Source organism: Podarcis erhardii, assembly GCF_964252035.2.
Source record: "Podarcis erhardii genome assembly, chromosome: 6".
In the NCBI taxonomy this organism is placed as follows: domain Eukaryota; kingdom Metazoa; phylum Chordata; class Lepidosauria; order Squamata; family Lacertidae; genus Podarcis; species Podarcis erhardii.
This window is the reverse complement of record NC_138510.1, coordinates 48648969-48663198: the sequence shown is the minus strand read 5'-3', so window position 1 is coordinate 48663198 and position 14230 is coordinate 48648969. Positions and strand designations below refer to the sequence as shown.

The window sequence follows — 14230 nt, the reverse complement described above, 5'->3', positions numbered from 1 at the left end:
TAGCCGCCTCTGCAAATTACCAATGAATTTCCTGACAGAAGGGGAGTGCCATATCATGCATTTTTGTTGTTGCTGTTTTTAATCAAGTAAGTGACAAAGAGGATCTATCTGTGTAAGGACAAAGCAGCCAGTTCCATGAGCTGTATCCCACCTCACAACTCTGTTGCCATTGGCAAGAATGTGGAATTAGCAGCAACAACAAAGAATAGGAAAATGAAGAGCTCACACAAAGACTGGGCTCCGTTTTATGCCACCTCTGAATGCAGTAAGCATAAATAACATCAGCTCCAAATCAGTAACTTCAGGTTCCCTGTATGCATCCCCACTGACACTGCACAGGTCCCTATTCATTGAAACATTTTAAAGAAAGTAATTCATGTGACAATTTGGCCAGCCAAGAAGGAAAGAACAGAACAGCATTACCAGACCCATTTGAATATGATCCGTATGGGCAGGGCTCGCAGGAACTGGTGTTTGTCTTGAAAAAACCAGGATTGCAAGGTGGGCATGTAGTTTTTATGCCAGAAGCAGGCAATTCTACAGAACCGGGGAGCTCCTCGCTGCAGATCTTTGGTTCAGCCCACTTATACATTAACTGAGTCTGTTGATATAAGAAAGAGATAGGAGCAAACATTTCTACACTTTAATCCGCAAAAAGCTGTGCAATGCCTAGATATCTCTTTACATGAACAACAATTACACAGGCTCTCTGCCCATCTGCAAAAAGCATTATGAGGATATTCCAGGAAAGAAGCCCCGACATATTAGCTCCTCCTCCTCTTACTCCCGGCTGTTCTGAGTTCCCTCCCCAAGTTTAGTGATATACTGTCAGTATGAAATGGTCCACATGGGGGTGCTCTTTGCACACAGCAGTGATAAGAAGAGCCTTGCTTGAACTGACCCAACTACCCCAACATTCTGCTTTCACAGTGACCAGGTGCCAGTGCCGGAGTGGTACATTTTGCCCCAGAGGGCAGGAGACACCAAAGTCTGTCACTGCAAGCAATCCTGCACAGGCTTCCTTCTCTGAGACAGGACACAAGGGGAGAAAGTGTTTCTCCCCTTTATGTCCCATTTAGGCTTCCTTCTCTTGGTGGTGGCGGCATGATGATGGGAAGAACAAGTTTCTCTCCTTCGTCCCTACACACCACCACCAAGAGAAGGAAGCCTGCAGGTTCATGCCACATCCCGCTGTAGCCACTTCCCTCTTCCTGAGGTAGACAAGGAGGTGAGGCCTTTCCAAGGCCACACACCTCTTCTAATAAGGAGAAACCAGCAGCAGTGGGTTCTGCTTATTAAAAGAGGTGGGTAGGCTTAGCCAGCTATGCCATCTTCAGGGCTTGACTCCTTTATATTCCTGCATGCTCAGTGACTCCTTATGTCCCTGCTTATTAAAGCATGTACAATGCTTTGCAGTACGGTCTTTTCCGTTAAAGGTAAGCTCTATAGCTGTGTATGTCAAAAAGCTAAACAAGAATTTTTCACTATTTAAACGCCACCATCACAAACAAGGAAATCCAGAAGGTGAATTACCTCTCCATTGGTATCACAGGCTGTATGAGTATAAAAATAATCCTTATCTGTGCAAGCTGGGCGTGGCTTGCATGATGCTGAACCTGGTTCTTCATTGAAAAGAGGAAACAATGGTTAAAACCACATGAGCATGAAAGAATCAATCTAGCAACAACTCAGCAGGAACTTCAGAAAGGTGCCATGCCCATCTCACACACATGCCCATATTTTATCTCTGTGTAGCAGGTACTAATCATGGCTACCATAAATCTATTCAGTGTATTTAACCGGAGCAATGAGAAGGGCAGTCTGTGCATGTGTGCAGATGTACAGGTCGTTTCAGGCTTCAGTTCCAACATTTGTTCTCCTAGAAATTGTTAGAAGTCATTTGCCTCGTATTTGCTTAAGACAATTGAATCTGATGGGAACAAAGAACATGTTTTTGTATTATGTTAAAGGAGCAGGCAGTTCCCAGCCTTTTTAGGGTAAGAAAAAGTGGCAGCAATTGATGAGAAAATTACAGGGATTTTGCCCTGAAGATGGAGCATTTTGTCATTAAGTTGAATACTCTCTTCCCCATGGAGGAAAGGGGAAACCCAAGGTCCATTGTTTCCCCCTATAGTTTCCAGCAGCCTGGTAAAATGCTTCAAGCATAAGGTTTTGAAGCTGATCAAGTCAAAGTCTTCCTGCATGACAGCAACCAATCAAAATGCCGCAGTCTGATGTGACAACTGCTGCCACTTCTTATAGGGGAACAGACAACACTGATACTGCACTCGCCAGATATGATGCAAGCCTGAGATAGCTAAGTTGGTAGAACATGAGACTCTTAATCTCAAGAGTCATGGGTTCAAGCCCCATGATGGGCCAAAGATTGCTGCATTGCAGGGGGTTAGACTAAATGACCCTTGTGGTCCCTTCAAACTCTACAATTCTGTGATTCTAAGCAACCACAAAGAGGAATGAAACTGCTATGAGCCTGTAATTTGAAAGTAACTTTCCAAGTCTTTCTGCAAGGGAGAGTTCCATAGAACTGAGCAAATTATGCTCAAAGCATGAAGGCCCTAACAAAACATACCCCTCATTATGCAGAGAGCAATACATGAGAACGATGCCCCAAATCCAGCTGTGTAAAATTCCTCCAAAAGCACAGAACTACGGATCAAAAATCTGCTTGAGACTTAGACCTACTTTCCATGGAGAGGATAAAAATGTGCCTACATTTAATGGGCTAGATCTTTCCAAACTTTCATTTGGAGAATTCTCTGAAAAAGCTCAAGTTTCCCCAGTAATTTTCCAAAGCTCATATAGATCCAGCCTGGGCTAATTTCTCCACTGTTGCGAGTAATCTTGCTTGCCAGTCCCCACCCCCCACCCCGCAACTTTCTCAAACTTATCAAATGCCCAGGGAAGAAGGAAAATGGCACCCAAGTGGGCATGGAAAAGCTGGGGGGGGGTTCCCTATGCTTCCAGCTTGCAATAATAAATGCTTCTAAGCATGCCAACACCCTCCAATGATGAAGGGAATTTAAATAACTGCACTTTTAAATGCCTCGCTATCAATAAGGTAGGAGGAAGTTAAAACAATATGTCTTGGTGCTTGTGTTAATGGAAACTGCTTAGAAATAGCTTTTGGCAAGGATAGCTAATGGGCTGTCTCCCAGGAGCTCCCATCATCTTTGACCCACTGTCTGTGCTGGTTTGGGCTGATTGAGGCTCATCTGGGTGGGCACTACACTGGCTACCCCAGGCTTTTGGTTTCATCTTCACTTACTGTTCTCCCTCCTCTCCCCCTCAGTTTCACATGCTTGTGAATGTTACTGGGAGAAAGAAAATGGTGTGTGTGTGTGTGTGTGTGTGTGTGATCAGAGGGTTGATGCCAAATCATTACAAGCCAAAGCAAAATCAGTGCCCAACACTGCAGACTTAGCCTCTTACAGAAACAGGGGAAAGAACATGGCTACATTAATTACATTTTTGAAGAGAAGAAAGGAGAGCAATTAGTTTTTCTTCGTCGGAGCAGGTGCAATGGGTTCTAAGCTGGCAGGAAGGTTTAGGTAGCATATTCAACTGAACTTGGAAGCTGGGCAAACAGTTGGGGATATGGGATACTTTTGCTAAGTAAAGCTATGGGAATAGACCATAGCTCAGTGGTACTGCCCCTGCCTTGCATACAGAAGGTCCCAAGTTCAATCCCCAGCATCCCCAGGTAGGGCTGGGAGAGACTCCTGCCTGAAACCCTGGAGAGCCACTGCCAGTCAGTGTAGACAATATTGAGCAAGATGGACTCCATATAAAAGCAGCTTCCTATACTCCAAAGTCATAAATCAGCTTCCTTCATAAGTTTTCTAATAATTAGCTAAGGTGCTTACCTGAGTACATTGCTGGCTCGCACTGGTGGCAGGAAGTAGCTGTTTTGCTGGAGTAGGAGTTTGCTGGGCATGGCTGGCAAAAGGAAGAACCTAATTTGGCTGTGTAGGTGCCTGCCTTGCAGGGAAAGCATTCAGAAGTGAAGGCTACTCCTAGGGAAGAGGGAGGAGGAAAGGGGTGAGGTTGGATAGCAGTGCAAGAGAGGGAAAAAACCTTTTAGCCGCTGCTGGGCACAACGACAGCTTGTATAGTGGCATCAGACCCGAGACATGCACCAACCAAACACAAACCTGTAATCTCAATGTTCCTCACTAACACAGGCTTGGGAGTTTTGGACCACACAGAGAAGGCTGTCGTTCTCCAAAACAGAACATTGTTGCCCTGACTCAGCTCCACCTGCAAATGTTCAAAGCACAGACAGTTCAAGTCCCAGCTGATACTGAAAGGCTGTACCATTTGGGACTTCAGTACTGAGTCCCAGAAACACACACAGGTCTCCTTCTCCAAGCCCCTGCTGGCCATAAGCACAGTTAAGGAGCTCTGTGCACTTACAGTGTGCGTCTCCCACCCTTTCTCTGTGGTTCTCATCCATCGTGACTCCTCTACAGTTGGCTGGCACTGGTCATTCTGAATCTGCAACAAATGAGAACCTGGGATGAGGATACACGGGGTAAATAAGTTGATGTGTAGCAGTCAGCTTAAGATATCACAGTAAAATTAACATTTTTGCTGCTGGAGGGCAAAACTCTTTTGTAGGACCAAGTTCTAATGCTGTAGAGAGAATGTATGCATAGCTTTAAAGGCTGGAAAGATAGGCTGCTGTAGGTTTTTCTGGGCTCCTACAAAGTACAAGATGGAGAAAGTACCCTAACTAATCCTCCAGCAGCAAACCTAGAGCACATTGTTCAGAGATTTTTAAGCAGTTAAATGGTTTTGTGTCCATTTTGGCACTCAAGGCAACCATTCCTGTATCTACCCACTTTCTTAAAGCAATGTAGAGGAAGAGCCACTTCTATGAAAGACATTGTGATACAATGCACCTCAATACACTTCAGAGTTGTTAAGTTATATGAAGTGCACTTTAAAGAACACAGTGGTATATGGTAATGGCCCTGGAGATGGTATAAATGTTGGGAAAGTCTTCTTGGCTACTGTATTGTAGTGAATAGGGAGGAGAGGAGATGCCAAAGTAATAATGCTGTTGGTTTTAAATGAGCATCATTATCTTTGAAGCGCTAAAGAAGGGAAACCACTGTATCTTGAAAGGACTGCAAAAATAACTGCTGCCAAAATTCATTTGTCACCAGATGAAGTCCAAGAAGGAACAGTTCAGTGGGAGGCTAAATGAACTGCCAGCAACACAAAAACGAACCTCCTTCCATGTTTTCTGGTTTAAATACCAGGAATCCTTGTCCTTGACTGCAATAAGATGCAACATTCATTTTTCAGATAGGCCCAGAAAGTGAAAACTGGTGCAGAGGTGGTCATATAGGTAAAGACAGTGCCCAGAAGAAATCCTCCCTCACTTTGCATGCAATATTAGCAAGGTGGATTGAGTTATAGGAAACATACAAAGAACTCAAAGACGATGCTGCTGTCTTGGTAGATATACTCAAAGGAGACGGTGCCAGATTGCTTCAGATTAACAGCATACACCAGAGTGGCTGTGCACTCATCTGTGTTGGAGGCAATGTAATCTCCCTTAAGACTCCACGTTGACCTGGAACAAAACAAAGAGAAAAGCCCAGCCGTTAAGGGAGTGCTACTGTACAGTTCCAGAGAACAGACACTCCCTAAACATTACAAGAGAGTTACATTAACAGGAGAGATGGGTAAGAAAGCTAAAAGCACAAATGCCAGATGTTATGTCTCCACTGAAATATGGGTGTAATATTTATGAAGGATTCGTTCCACCATTGTAGCTAATATACAAAATTGCCCAGAAAATGCATGATCTCCAGATAAGTCTGTGCCATGTTTGATTTTATCTGGAGATCAACAACACTTAAGCAGGCTGCACTTAGTTGAGCCGTGTTGGCATTTTATACTGACGTATTCAAGTCTACTCCACAATGGTCAGTATATTCCCTGTATATCACACTCTCATTATATGCTAGGCCACAGCATGAGGCTGCAGAATGATAGATGCAATTACAAGGGGACAAAGCACAGGTTCTGTTTTGTGCAATCATTTCTAAAGCAACTGAAGAAGAAAAAAGAAATGCACCCACCCTTATTTTACATCTGTTGTAATGTAAGGCAAAGGTGAAATAGGAATGCGGGGGTCTTAACTAAAATGGAGACCCTTTGCCAATCTGGTTGAAATTTGGCAGGTCTTATAACCTTGGGGGGGGGATAGCTGAATGTCCCTGTCATGCCATTCAAATAGAAAACCCAAAATTTACAAGCTGGAGATGTGCGGTTTATTCTCTCATTAAAGGGAGTGGGAAAATGAAAAGGCAGCAAGCAGAGGTAAGAACCAAAGTGGACGGGGGTTAACCCAAAACTTCCATCTATATCCTTCACATGCTCCAAGACAGGGGCAGATGATGCATCTCTTGTGCCTCTTAGCCCAGTCCTAGTTCTCTTCCCTACCCTGCTTCTCTGCTTACTATGGAGTAAAATCAGAATCATAGCAAGAAGGGGAAAGGACGGGCAAAGCAGTCGGTGGAGGAACATGCAGGGTCTCAAACTTTAGAGGGGCAGACAGGATCTCAAGGTTGATGATACTGCCCTAAGGGAAACTTGGTTTAATTTCACACATCATCAGTTTACTTAATTCAGAAAGAAATAAAAGAAATTGTGGTGATTATCATCATGCTTGCTTCTAATGACAAACAGTGTCACTTTGGGTGATAAAACTGGATGGAGGTGGAAGCAGGAAAACATGGCCAAGGGTAGCGATGCTGATTTGCCCTGCGCTGATGTGCAGACAGTAATGGGGTGAAGGTGGCTGTAAAGACTCCCGGAAATGAAAGGTAAGAGGCGCCTTTAGCTTCTCTGACAAATGACAAGCATGAAGGAGGGGCAGAGGAGAGAAAACCACGGTGGGTGGTGGTGGTGAGAGGGGAAAGAACTATAAGTCTCTTTCTCTGTGTGTGTGTATTTGTGAGGTCCTCATTGTCATCTAGTTACACATGCCTCTCTTACCATCTGTTCTTCTTCAACCCCGTTCTCCCCCCCCCTCATATTATACCTGCCTGTTTTCTTCCAGACTTAAGACAACCCTCCATCCCCCCAAAATTACACTTCCTGATCAATCAGATGTGTTCCACAGCCTGTGAAGCTCATTCCTTCCCCTCAGCTCATCATTTTCAGTCTGAAAAAATATGCAAGGATCTTATTCACTTTGCAGCAGAAGAGAGATAAAGGCTAAAAATACATACTATAAACTGCATACTTTGGGATTTCATACACATTTATGAAAACAAAAAGGCCACTTGCTCCTGTTCTTTTCAGCAAGAGGAACTCAGAACCTTTCACATGCATCGTTGCCACCACTCCATGAAAGGTATCCTGGATCTAAGGCAAACTGGAGGAACCAGACAGACCTTTACTTAATGAGACGAACCAGCAATGGTAATAATCTGCCCCTCTGCTTCTACAACTGTGCTTAGAAGTTTGATGAATAATTTAAGTGATATGAGAAGTAGGTTACATTTGCAAGTTGCACAAACACTTTTCAGCACCATGGTGTTGAGTTTTTTAGCAAAAAACACTCTTTAAAGGACGTCTTCTGCCTGACGAGTCTCAGCTAGCTTATCTTCAGCATCAAAATGATTAAAGCACCAGACAGGAAAACAAGGTGGCAGTCCTTGGCTCTGCTCATCAGGGCATTTGAGGCCAATGGACAGACTTAAAGCCCCAGAGCTTGTAAAGCAGAGCTAACACACTGTACCCCTTCAAATCCAGGCTTCACAAAATACCCTCACTAAAACAGTTTTAGGCTTAACATCCATTTTCCTATCAGGATTAAAAAGTACAAGTAATCTCAAAACAGGAATGACTCAACTCCAGGTGACTGGGCTATGGCAGAGATCAGCTAGTGCTACTGTGGCAGCTAGGACAGCTATCTAAATTGAGGTCAAGGTGGTATGTTGGCTTCCAATCTTCACTAATGGACCAGAACAGAGACTCCTGTTCTACTGACAACATAGAAAGCTACAGTACAGGCCTATCTTTGTAGAGTGCAATGTGTGAGAGGAGTCAGGAGTCAGCTCTGCCCAGACCGCAGACCTGGATTCTTCAAAAGAGGACCAGCATCTTTCAGAAGATCTCCACATTGCCAGTGACCATGAAGAGCCATTGGCTCTGGATATCCCTGCCTTAGAACTGGAGGCCCCCACACCAGTTCCCTTCTAAGCCTTCCTGACCTGGGGAGACAGACACAGGGGCAGGTTTGCATTGCCTCCTATTAACAGACTAGCAGCAAGGAAGAATATAGGCACGCCACATGAATTTTCCAAGATGCATGGTTTCTAATTAAATGCACTGGCAGGCTGCTCCAAAACAAAAGGTAAGGGTTAGGTTCCTCCTCCGCGTCACCTTACTCATATGCAGACATTAGCACACCCACATTACATACAGTATCTTTAAAAAGGCTTTGCACCTTTGTGCTAATTATGTGAATGTGGGATCACTGTCAGTGCAGAAGAGAACACAGGAGAGAGGCACTGAAAGCCAACGTGGTTAAAAATCCAACCAGGAACAGGGAAATCCAGGTCCAAAGCCACACTTAGCCATGAAGCTCCCTGGGTGGACCTTGCACAAGTCAAAGTCTTGACCTTAAGGGATAGCTGGGTAAAATGGGGGTGGACAGCCATGTATGCCAACCTAAGCTCCTTGGGAAAAGGGTGGGGTGCAGATGCAATTAAGCAGAAAGAATTTTGGCGAGTGCAGATTTGAAGCTTTACATTCCAGCTGAAAAGCAAGTCAGGCAAAACAGCCCTCTTAAGCTTCATGTTCTGAAAGGAACAACCAAAACTCCAGGATAATGACAAGGAATTTGAGAGGTATTATTGTTAGAGGAATATTGCATTTGAGGAGATGTGTTTCTGCAGGGAGGACACAAACACAGCTGGAGAAACTTCATTTAAGGTGGTCATGTAAGAAAAAGAAAAATCTGTACAGATTCACCAGACCTTAACAACCCTGCTTCATGATTTATATGCTTAATTCCTTGATCGAATGCTTGTCTAAAGTTGATCTGTAAGTTTGTAGCATCTTAGTTCACTCTTGATTCATCCAAATAAGTTGTCTGTAGCCTCGTCCTCCAAAGCCACCTCCCATTCCTCCTGCATCCCTCACCTCCAGCAGACAATGACCCACCAACAGTGTCCCCAAAACGAAGCCTGCTGTCACTGCTGATCACCCCTTTCCACTCCCTGCTGCTGCCCTCCAAAGACAAATCCTTAGCATTGGAGAGGATACTGCCCCCATGATTCACCCCAACATTCCCTGGATTGGGGCTGCCCCCTCCCAAGCTGCTAGGAGTTTCATTGTTCTCTCACTCCCATATGAGGGTCATCCTCTCCTCAGTCTCCTATGGTCCAGGTCCATAGGTGGCATAAGTGCTGGTCTGGGTCTGTTGGGTGGTTGAGACAGTGGCATCTCAGGATCTTGTGCAGACCTACCCTGTTGAATGGCAGCCACAGCACCCAGCAAGGCAGCAAGGGGGAGGCCAACCACCATGTCCATGAGGGCTACTGGGCCTCAGAGGCGCAGCATGCATGTGAGGAGAAGACAGCTCAAGTGCTGTCCATGGTGCTGATCTTTGTGCTTGGGCAGAAACCCCTGGCAGGGTATGGAATGGGAGGATGATGGAGGCTGCACAGGCAAGTGATTTTTCAGCCTCTCCCGAGACATACTCACTGAAACCAGAGTGCAGAAAGGAAGCAAGTCATCCACAAAGAGAATGCACACCCACCTCTGGGATACATTGGGGAGAGGCTGAGCTGGTTGGACAGCCTCCATCTCCATAGCCACAGCCACAGCCACAGCCACACCTTCCTCCACTGGTGCTGGCACTGCACCACCACCTCCCCTGCAAGATCCCTGGGAATCGAGGCCACTGATACATTACCAACATCACTCTGGCTGTTGTCCATGTCTTTGATGGGGTATGGGCAAGGATCTTCTTACCTGCCCCCAAGGCTTTGTTCAAAGCCTCCATTAATATCGCACCAGAGCAGATTAGTTCCCAGGCTCATTTCCTGATGGCACCAAAGGTGTCATTCCATTGCTTGCAGGTGGAACCTGTCATGCAGTGGTGGAGGCAGAGGGAGCCAATCCTCTCAAATGCACTTATGTGCCACTTTCTCTGTAACTCCAGATAGGCAAAATTATAGGGCACACTGTACCACCCATGTGGTGATCAAATGGGTGTTCAAAAAGCTGAAGATGAGACACTGGTGCTTCCATGACTTGACCCCATAAGAAAGTCACCAAAGCAGTGCAACCCATCACAAGCTGCCCATGGTAGAAGATGTTGCTGGGCAGAAACCCCTGGCAGGGTATGGAATGGGAGGATGATGGAGGCTGCACAGGCAAGTGATTTTTCAGCCCAGAACATTAGCAAATCCTGCGGAATTCTGCAGCCTTCTGAATGCACCCCCAGCTATCAATCACTGTGGCTTTCCACCACTTCTCCTTTCTTCCTGTGGCTGGGCCCCTCCCAGCAACTCTTCCTCCCCTCCTCCAGCTACTTGCTCCCACCACAGTTCCACATCTTTCATCCCTTTATTAGCTCCTCTGCCTGCCCCATCAGCTGCTGTTTCCTAATGCTTGGTGCCCCTCTGGCACCCACCAGAACACTTACTCCCCTGGATGTGAACCCACTCATTACCCCCACTAACATAGAGGTTTGCTCCCTGCAGTTTGCTGTGTTGGTTTTCCTCCTTCCCATTACCTCTGGATTTGGTTTCTCTCCTAGCACTATTGAGCTTGGGTCCCTGCCTTCACCCCAGGTTGGTGTTTTTCCCCTCCCTTTCCACCACACCTCCTGTCTCTATTGCTGAGGGTAATCCTGCCCCCCGTTTTGGGGTTCTCCACAAGGTTAGCTGCTGGTGGGTGCATTTTCACTTGCCCAGCAATCTGTGGGTGGGCAGATGTATTTCTGCTGGTGTGGAGTCCCCCCCCCACAAGCAATATAGGCAGTTTTTCACTGGGGGAGGCCTACTTATGTCTCATCCAAACCTTTCCCAGACAGGGAGATATATAGTGGTCTAGACTGCTTGAGCAGAGATCTCAGAGCAGAAGGTAAAACAAGGCATGTCAAGAGAAATTAAAATAACTGACAACAAATCTTCTCTATATACTATTTGACTAATAGTATTCTTCATAATTAAAAAGATGCAAACTACAAGTGACAGACGAAATTGGGGAAAAAATAATGTGCTCATTAAAATTGAATGGAGATTCATATTAAAAATCTGCAGTAGAAGTTATTTTTCCATCTTCTTTTACTGCTAAGAAGGAAAAACTGAAATTTCAAAGATGGCCTTTAAATGAAAGAAATAATACACAGCTCCCCTGGCACACATTTGCCTTTACATAAAGGCATCTAATGTTAAAATTATTCATTTTCCTTTAGCACTTTGTACCCATTTTGCAAAATATTGATTTCCTACCCCCTATAGTTTTGTCACTTCCAAGGGGGAGAAATTAGAATAGAAAATAAAGCTATTAAATACTGGTTTGAACTGATTTTACAAGCTAACCACATTACAATACTTTAGGAAATTACTGAAAAATAATATGCTGGTACATTTCTGCAGTGAAGTCTGTTTAATTTTAAATGTTTTTAAAAACCCAATACTGCTGTGCACTATTCCTGGGGCTATAATTCATAAAGCAATAAAAATGTCAGAATCTAGTAATGTACTTTTTTATTTAGAAATTAAGTGGCTGTCTGTTTTGTAAGCAAACAAATCCCTGGACATAAAAATGAGAAAGTCACAATATCTGTTCCCTAGGTAAAAATTAGCAGGTCAAAATAATCCATTGGGAGCAATGACAGAATCTGCTATTGCAATTAAAACTTAATCAACTGTCTGTATCTTACCACTGTGTAACCATACCAGTCAGGAACCTGGGCTTTCCTTTTAAAAACCAAACCAAAGTGAGAGTCTAGTCTATATGGCTGCAAAATGAGTGAAATCTCAGGTGCAAAGGGGAAACAGAATTTCAGCTGGCAGGAAATGGGGATTCAATGCATTATATATCCTCTTTGTCTCTTATGATTAGGGGAAGCAAACTGAATTATGCACAGTAAGTAAATATATGCAAAATGTATTTAATTTACTTAACCCTGGTGAAGAATTCTGGTCACATTGGGAGAATTTACACACTCTCACTCACACAAAGAGTGCCAAATGTCAGAAATGCTAGGGTGCTGGTGCACATGAACTTACCATTTCATCTATATACCAGGGCTGGCCCACCTATGAGGTAAGGTGAGGAAGCCACCTCAGGCAGCAAGATCCACAAATGCAGCAAATCCGGCCTCAAAAAAATGCATTGTCCATTGCTGCTGCCATGGGGGCAGCAACAGCTATGACAGACTACTTGGATGCTGGATCTGCATCCTCCTCCTCCTCCTCCTCCTCCTCCTCCTCCTCCTCAGCAGCACCACCATGCTGCCTCCACTGCATGCTCTCAGCAAATAGGAGGTGCTCTTGGTGCCCTCCCACCCCTAGGAAGAAAATGGCAGGGACTGCCCTTTGGGGTCTCCTGGCTCTGTACTGGGCCAATGTGATTCAGAGTGGGCCTCTTTCCTCATGCAAGACCCCTCCCCCTCCCCTGCTGTAGATAATCACTCACCCCCTTGTTCCCTGGCATGGGGGAGCACCATTTTGTGGTTCACCTCCGATGCCAAAACGCCTTGGGCCAGGCCTACTATAGACACAGTGCAGCAACTGATCAAACTTAGGGAAAAGAGTATTTCCCTTTTCCATCCCATCCCATCGCTATTCTCTGGGGTTGCTCTGTTCCACATCCTGCTTTGGCACATTGCTCAATTTGCAGTTCATGGCTCTTCCTCCCCCCCCCCCTTAAAGTGACTAATGCACACCAGCACATATACATATTGATTAAATCATAGTTTAAAATTGAACCTTGATGCAACCACATCAGGATTCCTTTTTTGCACAGAGATTTAATCCATATGCATACATGCTGATGTGAATCACCTAGCTGTGAGGAGGGAGGGGAAGCTACAATTGAGAATGGCATCAACTGAGCACGTGCAGCAGTCTGGAAATCAAAGGCAGGAGACTAGCAAGATACTGCTCCAAAAACAAGACTGGGTAATTCAGACCCTCAGGATCTGTGGAGAAATTCACAAGCACACCCACTTAAACAACGTGTTTAGCTTTTAGAATCAGCAGTCTATGTGATAATGATGTGCTCTAGCAGAAATGAAAGCAACAAGCTCACTCACATGCTGCAGTTTCCCAAGGACTCTGAGTAGCTGTAATCAATTTCAAGGTTGGTTGCTTTGTTGTCAAAACCATGGGGCAGCTCATCCCACTCGTCGAACCTGATGCCAGTGCCCAGAGAATATGTGCCCTCTGCACACGGCATGCATGACTGGTTCTTCATGTCCAAGAATTCGCCAGCTTTGCAGGAAAATGCTGAAATGCAGAAGAGAAAAACTGATCAGGGGAAAAGGACAAATGAAAACCAAACAGAGACTTCCTTGAGTGATTCCTAGGATTTATATAACATGCTGCCCCAATGCATTTGCCCTGGCCAGACTGAACTCGGGGAATCTGTGGGTTGCCACTTAATAAGAATCACAACTTGGGAGAGTCCTACTGTGCTCATGTCCTTCTTCTGTTTCCCATACGCATCCAGTTCACCACTGGTGTAGCTTCTTATACAATTTCAAACCACAGTTCCCTACAACATCCAGACTCCAAGAATTGTGGTTTGCTTAAAATTCATTGAATGAGAACAAAACAAGATGTAACTATGGTTCCTAATCCTGGTTTGCTCATTAACTAGTCATAGGATCTGGTCCCTGTGGGAATCCGTGGGGCTTTGGATCCAACAGACTCACAGCCTCTGGTGCCCTACAACGTCCCATTTCAAGGCTTTCTGTGGTTTACTGCCAATGGGAAAACCCACCAGCAGAAGCTTCCCACTTGTCAGAGAGAAGCTCAGGACCTCAGGCATAGCAGAGCACCATCAGCAATGGAGAGGCAATACTGCACCACCCTCCCACTCCCCCAGCCATTAACATTGGGGGGGGGGTATCCAAATTTGAATCTAAGTGCATCATTACAAAATTTCAGCAGCATGTCAATTTCAAGTCACGTAAGCCAATGCTAACTTTGTGTGTGGGAAG

The 14230-nt window shown here is 45.0% G+C and overlaps 1 protein-coding gene across 3 annotated transcripts in view; it reads right to left on the bottom strand.

Annotated features, from left to right (window-relative positions):
- ELAPOR1 (endosome-lysosome associated apoptosis and autophagy regulator 1) overlaps positions 1-14230 on the bottom strand; it is a 56455-nt gene that overhangs the window by 13405 nt on the left and 28820 nt on the right. For all 3 annotated transcript variants that reach the window (XM_081866606.1, XM_081866604.1, XM_081866605.1), the window contains exons 3-9: positions 13322-13514; positions 5455-5602; positions 4435-4515; positions 4173-4278; positions 3885-4034; positions 1534-1622; positions 424-601 (exon numbers count right to left, since the gene is read on the bottom strand). In XM_081866606.1, the coding sequence (XP_081722732.1) occupies positions 424-601; positions 1534-1622; positions 3885-4034; positions 4173-4278; positions 4435-4515; positions 5455-5602; positions 13322-13482 (913 nt within the window). In that variant the 5' untranslated portion in view covers positions 13483-13514. The remainder of the gene's footprint in view (positions 1-423; positions 602-1533; positions 1623-3884; positions 4035-4172; positions 4279-4434; positions 4516-5454; positions 5603-13321; positions 13515-14230) is intronic.